General features: G+C 27.0%; 3 protein-coding genes across 4 annotated transcripts; all 3 read left to right on the top strand.

The window, feature by feature from the left end:
- The first annotated feature begins 2,569 nt into the window (after window positions 1-2,569).
- On the top strand, window positions 2,570-5,023 carry LOC107167533 (cleavage stimulation factor subunit 1-like). Its single transcript, XM_089217005.1, has 9 exons — window positions 2,570-2,870; window positions 2,934-3,133; window positions 3,200-3,354; window positions 3,409-3,639; window positions 3,704-3,864; window positions 3,939-4,089; window positions 4,160-4,253; window positions 4,310-4,441; window positions 4,529-5,023. The coding sequence occupies exons 1-9, from the start codon at window positions 2,794-2,796 to the stop codon at window positions 4,630-4,632; spliced, it is 1,305 nt and encodes a 434-aa protein (XP_089073131.1). The 5' UTR covers window positions 2,570-2,793; the 3' UTR covers window positions 4,633-5,023.
- A 4,305-nt stretch (window positions 5,024-9,328) lies between these two features.
- Window positions 9,329-14,643, top strand: LOC107167535 (uncharacterized). 2 transcript variants are annotated; one of them, XM_015516630.2, is made up of 6 exons: window positions 9,329-9,546; window positions 9,812-9,976; window positions 10,035-10,171; window positions 13,336-13,464; window positions 13,530-13,641; window positions 14,245-14,642. In XM_015516630.2, the coding sequence occupies exons 2-6, from the start codon at window positions 9,853-9,855 to the stop codon at window positions 14,376-14,378; spliced, it is 636 nt and encodes a 211-aa protein (XP_015372116.2). In that variant the 5' UTR covers window positions 9,329-9,546; window positions 9,812-9,852; the 3' UTR covers window positions 14,379-14,642. The 2 variants fall into 2 exon arrangements, with proteins under 2 accessions (XP_015372116.2, XP_015372117.2); XM_015516631.2 differs by lacking the exon at window positions 9,329-9,546 and adding an exon at window positions 9,585-9,713 and having other exon boundaries at window positions 14,245-14,643.
- A 2,254-nt stretch (window positions 14,644-16,897) lies between these two features.
- LOC149059924 (protein ZBED8L-like) lies at window positions 16,898-17,781 on the top strand. The gene is made up of 2 exons (XM_089216341.1): window positions 16,898-17,084; window positions 17,189-17,781. The coding sequence occupies exon 2, from the start codon at window positions 17,232-17,234 to the stop codon at window positions 17,706-17,708; it is 477 nt and encodes a 158-aa protein (XP_089072467.1). The 5' UTR covers window positions 16,898-17,084; window positions 17,189-17,231; the 3' UTR covers window positions 17,709-17,781.
- Window positions 17,782-17,981: the final 200 nt, after the last annotated feature.

Genomic DNA, 17,981 nt, shown 5'->3' on the forward strand with positions numbered 1-17,981 from the left:
TATTTTAACATGCACCTATTTAAAAAATTTCCTATAAAATATTTTTAAAAAACTTTATGTTATTTGAAATTTAAATGTTTCTAACATAAACTAGATCGTAATTTACTTAACGAAAATATTGATATTTAAAAAAATTGTAAAAAATCAGCCATTTGACTTAAATAAGTGTTTTTATCATATAAATTTTTCTAAAAATCAGATTTACAAATTGGCTATAATGAATATTTCGAAAATTTTTTTTATCAATTTTTAAGTTTTTTATGTTCAGTATTAAAAAATAAAAAATAAAAAATGTATTCTAAAAATGTAGCTCAAGTGTCTAGGGATTATATTTAAATGACATTTAAAAAAAATATTGATTAGTACAAAAGTTATTTCATTTGTCAGAATGTCAGATCTCTTTGGGACACCCTGTATATTGTCTATAATACCTTGAAATTCATAAAATAGTTATAGTAAGTTTTGGATTTACTACAAATTATATACTATCTATATCTATATATATATATATATATATATATTACTCGATGTGACCCATTGGATTCTATAGCAGGTATATGAGATATAAATTAATGACATAACCTAAAATTCCAGGGTGATAGGTTGCACAGCCTATCCATTATTGTATTATCTACGCTTCTGTTACGTCATAATGTGTTCTGATCGGTCATAGTTTCTACAATTTCCCTGCTACGTTCCTACAACGTGAAATGAAACAACAGAGTAAATAACAAACCCCTAACTACTAAGCGTCGTTTTCAGCGACTTTTATAATCCAATTAACAGGCATAATAAATTATAAGCAATTAAAATTGTATAATATGTTCAAGAATCGTGGGATTCATTGAGGTAAAATGGAGTTGAATAATCATTTTTTTTTTTAAATTTTGGACTGGCTAGCATCCTCTCATGCTTTTCAATGCTCGCCAAAAAAAAAATAAGTTTCCTAAAGTCAAATAATTTTTTTAAGTGTTTGAAGTTATAGATTGGATATTCGACTGTATAAATTAACTAGTTCTCATACAACGATTATTTTAATTGTTGATTTAAAAAACTAATAATCCTATAGGTACTATATATCGTTTTATATAGGTACATGATTATTTAAAAAAGTTTTGAGTTATTTAGACATTTAGAGATGTTTGAAATTAAATTTTTTTCTATAAATTACAATTTTATATAACAATTATTATATTTTATTACATTTTTTCGTTGGACCGAAATACCTGAAAATTAAATTCAAGGTTTCTTGTAAGTTGTTATAAATTATATATAAAAGCACTCGATAAACATTAAAGATCTATAACCACGACTTTAATTTAAAAAATAGGTATTTAGAGCTTAAATTAAAAAAAAAATTATTATAAAAAAATAAGTGTAAAATGTGTATATTATACATATCAAAAATTTAAAAAAGGTTTTTCATAAGTTGTTAATTTTTTAATAGAAATATACAGAAAAATATTTAAACATTTTTTATAGACATTTTAATTTTAAGCCTGGGCGATTTGGATAATTTAACTATGAATAACAATTTTAAATCATGCACAAATGGTTCACGTAATTGATGTATATCATAATTAAATTGCTGGCGACTAAATAAATTTTCTCTTATGACGCGTATGACATTTATTATTTTATAGTTAGTTTACAGTTTATATACCACCATCAAATAACACGACACAGCAATTTTGTATAAAATATTTAGTAGTAATTAAAAATCGATATTTGTGGTTATATTTGAAATTGAAACTTATAAAATAAATTTATAGATTTATACACATAATAAAAATTTTAATTGAAAATATATATTCCAGTCTTATTGTATTAATATTAGTAAGCTAAACTACAGCCAGATAAATTTAGTACCGTATATGGACATTTTAATAGCAAGCACATAACTACTACCTATGCTATGTTATTATTATTAGAAAGTAATTCTTATAGCTAGGTTAGGTATATAATGAAGAAATATACATATTAGCAACAATATGATCTTAAATAGGTATACATAAAAAAAAAGGTTACGAATAAACCAGAAATGTAATAATTACAAAAAAGTAAATTAAAATATAGATAGGTGCCTAGTAAATACGTATCGGTTATAGGTATACCTAGGTATTTACATATGATAAAATATAATTAAATTACTTTAAAAACAGTTTTCTAACATGAAAATTGAATTTACATTTTTCGGAAATTTTGATGTGAAATATTAATCAAATTAATTGGTAAAAATGTAGGAAACAACACAGAATAAAGCGATATAATAATAAGCACCCAACTATTCAAAAAATAATTTGAAATTCAATTTTGTTTTATGAAAGAAGTTCCAGACGTATTTATTACCCGTGTATTCAGTTATTGACTTTTTTATGAGGGGTGGCTCATATCTGGGGTTGACCAAAATGAGTGGCTTGGCCTGAAAAGTTTGAGAACCTCTGCTTGGTAGGAACTGATGTCCGTCCGATGTGCTCCGTGTACAACATAATCGAAATACTGAACTGATAGTGTTATCAATGTTATCATATTCCAACCTATTCGTCACCGTTCACCGTTTAAAGTTTAAAGTGAGCATTAAATATTAATAATTGTCTACAACATGGTAATATTATGCTATAACATTAGGTAAATAAGTTCATTGTTACTGTTGTTAGGTACTTACACGTTGTTAACTTGCAATAAAATATTCGTAATGCGTTACATTGTCGTATGATCTAAAAAAAAAAAACTTGTATTGTAAATTTTATACAATTAATTCTGTTCTGAGATTTAGACAAATAGACATTTAAAATGATGAGAGAAGTAAATAATGCCAAACCTGAGAAGTGTATTAAGAATAGAAACAATTTATACAGACTCATCATAAGGTAAATCAAAATAAATTATAAGCCATAGAATTTTTAATCATACTCATTTTTATTTTTTTTTAGTCAACTTTTTTATGATGGTCATTTCACAATTGCTACAATCCTATCTGCTCAAGTAAATGCTGATCCACCTTGTTGTCCATCCGCTCGACTCATGAGTCTAGTGACAATAGGTTTACAACATGAAACCGATAGACAAACAGAATCTGAACAAGAATCCAACTCAAATCCAATTCAACAAATATTAATTGGATCTGGAATTGGTACGTTTAATGTTTTATATGTGACAAACATTTGTGTATTATATTTTCCTTACTTTATTTGATTAGACTTAGAATTTGAGACTGATGTTATTTGTACTGCTCCGGAACCATCACTTTATGAAACTGTTTATGTAATATCCCATAAAGGAGCCTGTAGGGCTGGTGCATTTAGTCCTGATGGTCAATTAATCGCAACAGGAAGCTGCGATGCAACAATCAAAGTAATTATATTTTACAATATACAATTTAATGAATAATTAAAATACCATTTATAGATATTGGATGTTGAAAGAATGCTGGCTAAAACCCATGATATTGGTAGTACTCACATTCAAGAAGGACAGGGACATCCAGTAATTCGGACTTTGTATGATCATTTGAAAGAAGTGACGTGTTTGGATTTCCACCCTACCAAGCCAATTTTAGCTTCAGGCTCTCGAGATTGTCATATTAAATTTTTTGATTATTCAAAAACATCTGTGAAAAAAGCCTTCAAGACAATAGACGTAAGATGATAAATTAAATTTTATTGTACTCAAATTATTTTAACCGTACACAACAACATTACAGGATGTTGAACCGATAACATGTATAAGTTTTCATCCACTTGGAGACCATATGGTAATGGGAACCAATAGCCCAGTCATAAGGCTCTATGATATAAATACGGTTCAATGTTATGTTAGTTCAATTCCTAGTCATCAACATACTGGTCCTGTTACATCAATAAAGTATATAAACAATTATCTTACGTGTTATTCTTATTTAATTATTTGTAAATGTATTGTTTATTATGATGTATTAGGTTTGAACTTGGTGCCAAGTACTTTGTGTCATCTAGTCGAGATGGTTCAATTAAATTGTGGGACGCTGTGTCTAATAAATGTGTTAACACATTTGAAAAAGCACATGATGGTAGTCAAGTGTGTTCTGTGACATTTTCAAGAAATGGAAAGGTGAAAATGTTAATGATTTTATTTTTATAAACATAGTAGTATTAAAAAATTTTCTTTTATCGTTTTGTAGTACATCTTATCATCAGGCAAAGATTCAATGGTGAAACTTTGGGAGTTATCCACTAGTAGATGTCTGATTGCATATACTGGAGCTGGAACTACTGGTAAAATAGTATCAATTTTCATAAAAACTGTATAAATAATCATTATTTTTAAATAGGAAAACAAAAACACCGTACACAAGCATTTTTTAATCATTCTGAGGAGTATGTCATGTTTCCAGATGAAGTCACTACTTCTTTGTGCGCGTGGAATGCTCGGAACGCTTCTCGACAGAATCTGTTATCACTAGGTGAAAATGCATTTTATGAATTGTATTTATTTAATTAATTAGTTAATTTTTTTTATTAAAATGTTTTTATTGTTCATTATTTTGTAGGCCATAATGGACCTATTCGTTCAATAGTGCATTCTTCAAATTCCACAGCATTTTTGACTTGTTCTGACGACTTTAGAGCCCGGTTTTGGTACAGGAAGCAATAGATTGGATCATAAATTGAAATTTTTTTAATTTAAAAACTATTTATTAATTAATTTATCTAATGTATTCAATAAAATATAAACTTTTCATTAAATAACATTTCTTTAATATGAAACAATTTGGTATAAAGACTTTTTTGGCTTAGTAAAAAAATAATAATAAATTTAAAAATATATAGTATCACATAATTTTATTATTAAAAATTTAATGTTAATGTTTAGTCAAAATTGATTTTTAGGATGTCTCTGTCGCTTGTCTTGTTACTGTCTTACAAATATACTTCAAAGTTGAACCTAAATTTGTATTAAGCAGTTTCAATTTTTTGTAGTAATTTTGAATTACAGAGTGTTCTTTTTTAGTAATTGCCCTTTTATCTGATTGACAAAATTCTGTACTTTTATAAGATTTTTTGTGATTTTTTAAATTGTTTGATGATTTATGAAAACTTTTAAATTGTGTTATTTTTATCATATTCATTTATTGGTGTAAGCTATTAATGGTTAATATAAATTAAATATTTAATTGTTTTTTAATTATTACAGATATTAAGTTTAGAATGTTATAACTCAAATTCATTGTTATTAGTTATTAGTTATGACTACTTAGAACCTCAATATGTACTTTATAAATATTTAAATGTATAGAAAACAAATATGTATAAAAAAAATATTTATTTAAATTGTCACGTGTTTACTGCACTTGTTTAATTCCATATATTTATAATTATTATTATATATTGTTAAATTTTGTAAGCTATATCCATAAAACTTATGTATTAATAATTTGTATTGTTTGATTTGATGTTTTATTTACACCTTTCATTAATTCTTATTATTATGAATTTGTATTGGTGCATCTCAATTGAAAATTTATAATAATAAAAAAAAAATGTAAAAACAATAAATAGTTAAAAACTGTTAATACTTTTCAATATTATAATCATAACGTATACCTCGCTTTGTTATGTAATTATTTGTCAGAGATTGACTTTTTTCCAACGGTGGATCGGATATAGCAATAGCACTTTACACAAATTTAATTGGTTCAAACTACTCTCTAAATTTTCTTGACAACTCTCTTGAGAAACTTCAAACCTTGAATTTTCAACAAATTGGCTCAGTAGTTTTTGATTATTTATATAAGCTACAACAGGGGCGTATATCAAGGAGGGGGCGACAGAACGACTGCCCCCCTGGGCATTTACTTGTGTATGTAGTCCTATGTACCTATTTACTGACGATTAATCAAACTAAAACTAAAATATAATAAAATATCTATTTTTTTTATTTTAAACTCGATAATTTTTCGACATTATATTTCCTATACTGTATTATATATATACTATAAATTAGATATTATTACATTATTTTTTAATGTAATTATAAATTTAATAAGATTTTAATATAGTTTTTTTTTCATTTTAAATAGATATTTTTATTATGTAGTTAACTATAACTATGATAGTTATAACTAGTTTGTAAAATTGTAACAATACAATTATTCATGATTTTAAATTTATATTATCATGGTTTTATCTTTTTTATGAAATATGTTATTAAAATTATTTTAAATAATAACATGGCACCAAAACAACCAAAAATATTTATGCTCATCTAGGTAAATAAATTGATAAATTGATGTTTATAAGCAGTGAACAACAGAGGAGTTCTGAACAAGGAGTATCAGCCCTCCCACCACACCCAAGGGTTTTTTCAGCTTGCAAAATTAAGTAGAAGTCAGTCATTATTCAGTTGTAGAAGCCCTTTTTTTTTGGTATTTGACTAATATTTGTTTCATGTATACCTACTTGCTTATTTTGTTTTTCTTTAAATTATTATTGTTAATAATAGTTTTCATCAATGAATCAATTTATAACCCCCCCCCCCCTTAGGAAGATGAGCTAAATACGCCCCTGAGCTACAAACATGAATTCAACTTTCATATTTGTTTTAAGATGTAATTTTTTATTCGAAACCATGAACGTGACAATTTAATGTATGCGTTAAATCCTTCTACCCGAGTAACTAATATGACAAAAAATACTAAAAGCTCTCATTACAACAATAATCTAAAAGCTTTGATCATAAACAAATAATTGCAACCATTTGTAAACACAAATTTCCATCATAAATCTAAAAATTAAAGGCCACTTAGGTATCGAGATGACAATTACCTATATTCTATACCTCTCAAGATGAACATTTACAAATGTAGTTAATTATGGTCGGTTATATGGTTTTGGAGATTAATTTAATATGATCCAACATCGAGACACGAGATTTATGTATAATGACAATATTATTATTATGTATTTGACATTTTTTTGCAAGTTTATGACTCATTGAGACATATATTATATATTTTATAGGTCCTATTCCTAACATAATTATAATACATCAGTATAATGTATATTAGAAAATGCCGCAGTGATGCATTTAAGCGGAATACAAATGAGTGTGCTTATGGAGTGAATTTTGAATGTTTTATGAGTAACAATAACACACTATTATCAGTGGCGTGGTGAAGGGGGTCTAGAGGAGCAGCTGCTCCTCCAAATTTTTGGTGGGTGGGTATTACAATTGATCTTATACTGGAAGTAGTGATGTAACTATGTTCTACTATAATATAAATAAGCAACAAGATAATCCGATTTTTTGTGTATTTGATAGAATATTGGGTGGGTGGGTACCTAGACTAAAATCTTTGCTCCCTGTGACATGTGTTAAAATAGCTCGCCTCGCCACTGCACACTATAACTGCAGGAATAATATGTAAGCAACCTTCCAAATGTGTCTGAAAATATTATAGGTCTGTGTGATATCGATTGACTGTCAACATGTAGCACGAAACCCTAATACGCGCGTGCGCTAAAGCTGCAATAAGTAGATCAATAATATGATTCCCTCCTCCCCCACCCTATTGAAACCCCAGCCATGGATTGTTATTTCTTGGCCAGGTAGAAGTCTAAATTATTGCTGAGGGATGAATTGCAGCTCGAATTACCAACCGCAGCAAAAAAAAAAAGTCAAACTCCTTGCCTGTTAAATATTATTAAAACCAATGTATTATGTATTGTATTCTACGTCCATTCTAGTTCATTTGTCATTACATTATATTAATATATTTTATGTATCTATACTATATCTACATGTTTAAAAATAATACAAATTTATTGGCTATAGCAAAATATTTAAATATTATTAGAACCTATCTACTTATCTATAACATTCACTTACTCAGTGGCGTAATTACGGGGATGCACGACGGTGCACACGCACAGTTGCACCCCCTGGTATTATGTAGCAGGTGCAAAGATATGCTTTTGCACCTGCAGATGCTGAACTTTATACCTATTGAAGTACAATACCAACAAAATTTCATTGATTTGTTGATTTTTTTAAACTTATTTAAAAATTTTGTTATCACTTATAACACTTTAATTAATTTCATATAAATATTATACTTTTATATGTATAATGTATCATATTATAGTATAGTACAAAACTTAAGTACTTGATTTGTTAATTCTTTAGTGACTAGTATAGTTTAATGAACTTTGTACAAGGTATTTTATTTATAAGAATACCTTACTGAAAACTTACTATCCATTGTAATATTACTTATATTTTTTGAATTAATTTGCAAAATAATAAGAACCTATACTTAAAATTGAAAACATGTTTATACAAATGTATAATTTTAAATTACTGGTTGATTAAATAGTTTTTCGTTTAATTTTCTGTGTAAATATTAATTTTCAACAAAAGTAAACCATTATTAATTTTTGTCTCTTGATATAGGTACCTATCATAGACCTATAATCGTTTAGTAAATAACCAAACTTATAATTACCTAAACGATTACAGCCTCTACCTATATAAGTATATGATATGAAGTAATATTAGGATAAATTTACAAAATCATATAGAGTAGTATAGTTATAATATCGTGGGACAAAGGTTTTGTGTACATCAATATAATAATAGATTACACATTAGTACATTACACAATATATTACAGTCTACAACTACTGTGGTCTGTAATCTGTTATCTGTATATCAATTGCATATTAATTTATTTAATTTTCATTGATATATTAAATATCACTTAATCAGTTAATTAAGAAAATGCATCTTATTATCTAAAAAAAAGGTCATGTGGGTGCATCCCCATATTCCCCTCCCCTGCGAGAACGCCCGTGTAGTGACCATTAGATAAATAATATTAAATACATATTTATTATTATTATCTGAGGCAAATAGATACCCTTGCTCCCCGGCAAAAACGCCACTGATAATATTATGCAGTTATAATGAGTTGTTCGATAATGTTTGACCTCGATTAAAACAAAATAAAAAGCTAATTAACTAGTTTTTAATCAAAGAAATTGTATCCATTTAATCCATAATAGCTGCCTATTGTCACTGTTTTTCTTTATAATAATTTCTATAATATGATCCGGGAGGCGAAAAAATGAACGAAATCCGTACATTTTACAGGGCGTGAGAGTTTTTCCTGTAGTACATATTTTTGTACAAAAAAAAAAAAACGCACCTGCTCCGACGCCCTCGCCCGTAACATTTTGAGAACCCGCGGACGGGGATGATAAAATGAACTGCGGACAACATGGTAGGCGAGGGCCGGGGGACGGCTGATCGAGAAAAAAGGTTAATAACTTTCCCCGGGCATTGAATGTATTCAGCGCTACCGGTGGTTTTATTGGTGTCGTCACGTTTGGTTTAGATATAAGCAAATAGCGCAGGCGTCGACGCATCGTAACCTCTCAAATCTCGACGCCCACTGCAACCTACCCGGGGCCCGAACCAGACAAAATTGTGCATTCAAGACTCAAGTGTTCACTACCGACACTAACACGACTTCTCGTTTCCATAACACGGCCCGTACACGGACTCCTTGTAAGTTTTCCATGAAATATTTTCATTACCTATCATATTTTCCGCGACCCGTGATAAACTGATAAAATACCTATTGGTGGGTAACAGTTTATTAATTGGGGATTTCGTTTCGTTTGTTTTCTGCACCCTTGATATTTGCGCTTATTTGTCGGGAGTGTTATTTATTAGTAGGTACTATTATATCGATACGTGTATAATAATCAATCTTTAGTTATTTTATTAGTCGTTTAATTGTTTATGATATAATTTTTTATTTAATTCACAGGAATCGGAAAACAATAGAGATAACCATTTTGGTGTTGTAAAATGTCGTCTTCTAAAGGAAATCATGGGCCTAAAGATGTTGAAACCATTGTGTCGATCATGAAGGATTTAGGAATACATGAATATGAACAGCAAGTTTTAAATCCCTTGCTAGAATTTAAATACAGTAGGTACCCGCAAGCTACAGTGAAAAATAGTATTTGATTTCTAATTTTGTTTATCAGGATACACATCACACATTCTAGAAGAAGCTAAGGCTTGTTCGAAATTTGCCAATAAGGATAAAATAGATGCTGATGATGTGAAAATGGCAATTCAATTGTCTCAAGATGGTGTATTTCGTAATCATCCTCCACGTGATGTAATTTTATATTATATTATTATTAATCTTAACATTTTTTAAATTATTTTGAAGCTGAATTAGAATATCCCCTCCCCAAGGTCACTCATAAAACTTATTTTGTTTTTTATTTTACGCTTTGACTGCGTATATTTTTGCAGTTTTTACTCACTGCATATTATAAAAGTAAAAACAACAGTTTTCTAAAAGTAATATAATGGAACTGATGCTATATGGTCATATGTCCAAGTGATGTATTTATAAATATTTTAAACTATTTACATTAATGTGTAGCTGATTGATCCTCAAAATGTCAATTTGTGTTTGTACGCAGTCAACGCGTAAGAATCCTAACTTGTATTTTAGAAATTGAATCACAAAAAGTAGGTAATAACTTAAATATAGTTTTCCAGAGTGAAAAATCTAAATTCTCAACCAATTTTATTCACTATCACTATTGTGTGAAAATCAATTGACTAAATTTAATTTAATTTAACTCAACACAAAATCATACAATTGTGTACAAATTATAAAGTGCTATTATAGTGTACTGTCAGTTTCTTTACACTGTTCTAATTATGATATGTTGACATAATTGTATGTTCAATATTAATGTATGGCTCTATGATTACTAGTGATTATTTTCTGTACTTGAACATTTTTTATGTGATCAAATAACTTATCATCCCAACTCATTTCAAATCAGATAGGTAAATATAATTGTAACTAGATACTTTAATTTTTCCTAAATTATAATATTATAATCATCGAACTGACAAAAATTTCTTAAATTCATACTAAGCAGTTCTAAGCGATTTAAAGATAAAATTATATTATAGTTGTTTAAATAAGCATTATGTTAATAATTAATTATTCCTATATTTGTATTCACTAAGGTAACTTAGATATCTAGTCTGACAACAATTCCTATCAATAGTGAAGTGTTATAAGCATAACTTATGACTATTTTACTGGTAAACTTTAAAAAAATTCATATAACAAACATTGTTTTGTTTTATAATGTTTTGAAAAACATGGCGATAAAATGTTAAATCTCCTAACAATAATAATAGTTCTATTCAACAAAAAAGTAGTCTTTTCATAATCTGCTTTTTAAATATTAATTCTATTTAAAACTATTTATTTTTTAAAAGTTTTAGATTATCTTGTTACTTCTTAGTTAGTTATATTTGATCTCAACAATTAAGTTTGTTTTAATCTTATTTTCACCATTAAGTTATAAAAAAAATCTAAATGTTTAGGATAAAATTATTATTTAAAGAATTAAAATTGAAGTATAAATAAAATATTTTCGATAGTAATTTATATAAATTTCAAAAATCAAAATTAGTTTTATACTAAGTACTTAGAATTTGGAAAATTAAATTAAATTCAATACTAAACACATTTTTAAATGGATAGTTTTTAATTAACACCTATTAGATGTTTATACTTACCAAAAGTCATGTAATTTTTTATTGTGTATTAAAGGAAATAAATATATCGAAGAAAATATTAGATTCTTTTTAGATTTTTGAAATACATAAAATTCCAAATAAATCTGATTTATATTTCAAAGTTTGTATGTCATAAAATAATTGAATAAAATAGATGGGTTATAGACTAAACTATATTATCCACTGGACATGAGGACACAGTGCATACAATAATATAATTTTAAATGTATTGTGTATAGTTAATGGATTAAATATATGTAATTTATTTGATTTTCTAATTACTCTTACTTAACTTAATCATATTACACTTTTAAATAAATATTTACAACTCATTTTGTAAACAAGACTACTTTTAAATATAATATAAGGAAAAAATAATTCAAATTAGACAAAAATAGATTTAATTATATTTTTTACTAGAAAATATGATAATTATTATCAAGGCTCGGAACTTTAGGCATTTGCATATTTGTCTAGAAAGTGCATATTGAAATTCTGATTCGATGCAAATTCGATTCATTGTACGTATAATTTAAATACAAAATTTATTGTTGCATAATTTTGCATATTTCGTTATTTATTGTACGAATACGCATATTTTAGGTTTAAGAACATTTTTATGTATATTTCATAGATTTAACGAAAACAATTTTTTTTTTTTTAGAAATTTATAGCTAAACAAAAAAATATTAGATATATGACAACCGAAATTCTAAATTTAATATAATTTGACAAAATAAATTAATTCATCAACGGCTATTACTGTATTGCTCCCAAGCACTCAACAATAATATTATCTCTATACTACTGAGAACTCGTAGGTAATAGTGACTGCCGACCGGCCTGTATTTATTTTTATCAACATTTACCACTGCATTAATATTTTGTACCATGATATGAAATATATATTGTAAATCGTAGGTAATTTGTGAACAATTACGTTTACAATTTTGCATGTAAAATGTATTTTGTTCAATAAATTGCATATTTTTCCATATTTTCCATTTTTTTACTGCATATTATACCGCATATTTTGATGATTTTAACGCATATGTATGCGCATATTTGAGTAATTTTTAGCGCATAAAGTTCCGAGCCTTGATTATTATATTAAATTACAAACATTTAAACATTTTCAATAGTCATATTACATATAGTTTCATTATATTAAATTTGTTGAAATTGCTTTAGTGTTTAAAAATTATATTTAATTTCAATGCAGTTATTATTGTAAATCAAGTATCCTCATAAGTATCTAATTTAATTGAAAGATAAATTTGTTATTGAATTTCGTGATATTTTTTATATTCTTGTGGTATCAACTATGTATTTGAAATTCTTTAAAATTACTTCAGTTATTACTATCTCTTAATACTAGTTAAACATTTACTTATATGTATTAATTTAAAGACTGGGTATATTATTTATGATACCAAAAAATTAATTAGATATGTTGAATAACATTTTCTGTTATATTACTTTTTTAAATACAACTATGACTGAAACTGTAAAATAATCGTTTTTAGATACTTTTATAGCCAGTGACATGCTTATCATCATTGGTGTTGAAGGACAATAATATATTAATTGTCTTTGGCACAACTCTGATCAAAGCATCATGTTTAGATTGTTGGTAGTTAAAATAGGGTATATGCTCAATAAAGTTAAGAAATACCGAGTTAAAATTTAAAGTATAAATAAAACTTTATTTTGAATTGTTTCATAAAGGAACTAATCAAAGTGAGTTCTGAATTAAACAAAAAACCTCTGCCTCCAATAAAGCCGGCTAGTGGATTGAGAATTCCTCGAGATGGTTCAAGTTTTTTACAAACAAATTACAGGCTCAAAACTGATTTGGTAAATTATCGTAAATTATTAACTAATCAGTTTATTAGTTATTTTTTCAATGAATTTTTTCATAGGCTAACACAGGAAAAGTATTGAAGAAAAACACTAAAATAACAGCTGCGGAATTTTTGATTGCGGCCAGAGAGACTGAAGCTGTCGGTCCTAACGATAATACTCCAACACAATGTAATTAAATTTATTTTATTTTTTTATTTAAACCAAATGGAATTTGAATTCATATTTTATGTATAATTAAAATCAATTTTAAAATTTTGGTCAAAGTTTATTGGCATACTTAGTCATTTATAATCTAGCAGATCTAGTTTTTATTTATCTAGCACAATTAAATAGTGGACAAACCTTTGATGTTGTTCTACCAATCTGGTAATCTGAAACTACAAACACAATTTTAACAATTTTATTTATGAATGTAGTAACTAATATGTTTAAAAATACTACATTTATTAATTAGGGAAAACATATTTGAAATCCATTATTTTATTTATTTAACTCTTGGAACAACAAAAATTTAATTTTGCATAGAGAGATAATTGTTTTTACTTTTAATAAAGTATATTAGAGTTTATTATTTTTAATTTTTTTACATCGACTAAAGAATTATATTAATAATTTATAACTCTACCCAATTATTATCTTTTGTAGTTTTTTACCCTTATTATTCCATTTATTCCTCTCCATACAAGTTTTATGATACATTAAATGTATTATATTGTTTATATTGTTTTATTAATCAGGCATTTTAATATTAATACTTATTATTATTTATAGCTGATCCGAAGATGGATGATTTAAATGATTTGGACTTTGATGAAGTTATTGGAAATCAGCAGGACAATCAAAACGATTTCAATGATTTCAATTTGGATTCTTTATTACAAGATCCTAATTCATTATCGTTTTAAACATACTAAAGAAAAATAACATTTTTTGTTTTTTTAACTTTGAGTTACTAATCTTATATGAGTTAAACTTACATTACATTATTTAAGTACACCATTTTATATCATAAACTTTATTATAATTCTCTAAAAAACACTCAAATTTACCTTATGTTTTGTATAATTCATATTTGATAAACTGAATTTTTTCAAAATTTGATTGTAAATTATTTTGAGTTTAATATTTTGGTTAAATTGAATATCCATGAGTCGAGATATGGCTAAAAATGCCAAATCAATTAAAAATATTTGTAACTATCTTTATTAAGTTTAAAATTTAATTTTAATTTTTGAGATTTATCTAGAATAATGTTTTAAGTTTTAACTCATAAAAAATGAATAATAATAATAAATGTAATTCATGTTACTGAAACAATATGTGCAATTTTTTTTTTCTCATTGGCATCACAACTCTTCAAGAGTTTTTGCCGCCACTGATAACTTCCTCCACTCTTCCCGATTTTGCACCTTTTCTTCCCGATTTGAAATCCCTAGTTTCTCTAAATCCTGTTTTATACCATCTATCAATTTTATTTATTTTTATTTTTATTATAATGTTTAATTTTAGTAGTTATTAACTATGTATCAAAAAATAATATTCACAATTTATTGTACACTTGATGGGTGTCATCCTGTCATATTAACTGGTATTTTAAGGTTCCCCTGATTCCATAAATAAGGCCAATTTAAATGTTTTCACTTATAACATACCTGCCAGTCTCAATTGTTAATTTTAATTACATATAATATTAATGATCATCACAAGGTACTTATAAAATACATATTAATTTTCAAGCTCTTAATTAATGTTAAATATTTATTAAGGCTTTATTTGGAATTTGTGACCAGTCACTGATGTCTGAAATGTCTGTTTTAAAAAACATTTTGGGTGAAAACTTCAGTTTAAAGAAAATAAAACAGCATTTGACATTAGTTGATGTTAAAGTATTTCTAAATGTTGGTAAGATGTTTCTATTACTCTTCCAGTAAATACAGCGATCTGTGAGAAATCATTTTCTACTATGTGACGCTTAAAAACATGGTTGCATACTTAAATGAATAAAGATAGGTTCAGAAATATAAGTATTTTGAATATGGAAAGGGATATTCTTATTACTTATTGTAATAATGAAGACATATTAAAAATTTTTGAAAAAACCGAGAGATAAAGAGTTAATATATTAAATATATGTATTTAAATAAATGGTTAATGTTAAAGTATGTATATTATTACTTATGATTTATATATATATATAACATACTACGTTAGAATTGAAGAAATACGGATACCATCCATAAAAGTATATACCTACTTATTTTAATTTGAAAAAAAAATTGTGTGAGATTTGAGCACCCATTCCCCCCTTAACCTATTACGCTACTGATTATAAACATTTACACTAATTATTAATCACTATTTAGCTATCACAATATATTTGTGCTTATTAGTTAAACTTTTCAACTTGTGTATGCTTGATACTACCTACAGTAATATTTAAAATTAGTATGCGTATGGTGTTACACGCAACAGTGTTGTGACACCAAATTATTGATTTAATTATAGTAATTCATAATCATGGATCCAGGGGGGAGTAGGGACCAAGGCCCCCAGACATATAATTTCCCACCTTTTTTATACTTCTATATTTCAATCACAGACATCGATTATGTCAGTTATTTTAATAAATTATACATATAATTCTGTGGACAGCATGAACTAAGATAGTCCTATTTTGCATTTTATAATCAATAATATATTTTGCACATTGATTACTTATACTATTATGAAAACATTTTAAAATTAAGAATAAAGTGTATTATATTATTACAATTTATAATTGTATTTGTTTTGTAAAAAACGAGCAAGGTTTTGGGTGATATCATTTGTCCACTAAATGGGTACCTAACAAACCGCAATCTTCATAATTCGAATATACAACTTATTTAATAGAACATAGAATTTATTCATTATTCGATTTAAATTATCTGTACTTTTATAAATAATCACATTTATCCGCCAGATACCTAACTGGAGTTGTCTGACAGATAAGAACAAATTGATAATTTTCGGTTTTTCAATGTCCAGATAGTATTTATTTGACAGATAAATCATGGAATAGTTATTCGGTACTATTTCCATCGAATAAAGATTAATCTAACGAATAAATTTATCATCAACCGAATATCGTTGATAATAGGTTATAATTTTGAATATTTTTATTGACTATTTTACTTGTGATTCGTGACTTTAGTGAATAGCTCTCTACTTCCACTAATAAACAGATTTTCTAATTCGAATGATAAATTCTCATAATAAAATATTAAAGAAAATATATTCACAAAAATTTAAGCCATTGGTACAATCGTACCTAACCGTATTTGAGAATCATATTATACCTTATACCAGTGTTTCCCAAAGTGGGCGATATCGCCCCCTTGGGGGCGCTAGACCTATCCAGGGGGGCAATGGAAGTTACAAGCTTAATTGGGGGGCATTTCATTACAAAAAGGGGGCGGTGATAGTTTCATCTGTCGTTATCGTAATAACAGAAACACCGTACGTGATCCAAATTATCTGAATTGTGTATTTTGTATTTTTAGATTAATCGTTCGTCGTCTGTCGACATTTGTCGATAATCTGTCGTTATTGCGATAACAGAAACAACGTAGGTACGTGATCTAAATTATCTGAATTATTTTTGTATTTAGTACACTTGCGAATGCCGACCTTATTATAATAATAATAAAATAATAAAACTTCTTATGTACAAAAGAAATTTAGGACGAAAAGAATTTATACAGTTTCCAAATCTATCAATGGCACAAAAAAATGATGAAGATTTAATGACATATTGTCAACACCTGGAAGCACTACATTCCGATTTCAACAAACGATTTGAGGATATTCTTAAAATGAACATACCCAAATGGGTTTTAGATCCATTTTCAAATACAGAAACCATAGATTCTGCAAAATTAGAAGAAGAATTGATAGAAGTAACTACAAATGAGGAATTAAAATTAAAGTTCAAGGAAGGTTACCAAGTATTCTGGCTACAAAAGCAGATACCTATACTTTATCCTGGATTGTGGGCTGTTGTACAAAAATTTCTGATCGCATTTCCATCATCTTACTTGGTTGAACGTGGATTTAGTGCAGTAACCAATCTACTCACTAAAAAAAGACAACGGTTACAAATAACTAATCGTGGGGACTTAAGAATGCTGCTTACGAAAATCGAACCTAATATCAACGAACTTCTAGCAAAACACCAACCACATCCATCTCATTAAGATATTTTTTTTGATTTGTACCTATACATTATATATATATTTATAAACAATAAATTTAATTTTTCATTGCATACTTTTTTAACAATATTTTTTTTAAGGGGGGCGTCTGTCGGATTTTTTTTTTTGGAAGTGGGCGGTAAAGATAAAATGTTTGGGAAACACTGCCTTATACGAAACAAATACGTTTTAAAAACATTTTTATCATTAGGAAAATAAGACGCTTAGCATACGCGTCCATTTGAAACGGCCCTTATCGTTTATTGATAATGGCCT

Source organism: Diuraphis noxia, unplaced genomic scaffold (assembly GCF_037042655.1).
Source record: "Diuraphis noxia isolate RWA-SAM2 unplaced genomic scaffold, SU_Dnox_SAM2 contig0001, whole genome shotgun sequence".
Classification (NCBI taxonomy): Eukaryota; Metazoa; Arthropoda; class Insecta; order Hemiptera; family Aphididae; genus Diuraphis; species Diuraphis noxia.

Bases quoted from the DNA above. Each gene is read 5' to 3' on its own strand.
- LOC107167535 (XM_015516630.2), top strand. From the start codon at position 9,853: ATGTCGTCTTCTAAAGGAAATCATGGGCCTAAAGATGTTGAAACCATT. The intron at 9,977-10,034 runs GTAGGTACCCGC...TTTGTTTATCAG, and splicing joins CTTGCTAGAATTTAAATACA to GATACACATCACACATTCTA. The intron at 13,642-14,244 runs GTAATTAAATTT...TATTATTTATAG, and splicing joins CGATAATACTCCAACACAAT to CTGATCCGAAGATGGATGAT.
- LOC149059924 (XM_089216341.1), top strand. From the start codon at position 17,232: ATGGCACAAAAAAATGATGAAGATTTAATGACATATTGTCAACACCTG.
- LOC107167533 (XM_089217005.1), top strand. From the start codon at position 2,794: ATGATGAGAGAAGTAAATAATGCCAAACCTGAGAAGTGTATTAAGAAT. The intron at 3,865-3,938 runs GTATATAAACAA...ATGATGTATTAG, and splicing joins GGTCCTGTTACATCAATAAA to GTTTGAACTTGGTGCCAAGT. The intron at 4,090-4,159 runs GTGAAAATGTTA...ATCGTTTTGTAG, and splicing joins CATTTTCAAGAAATGGAAAG to TACATCTTATCATCAGGCAA.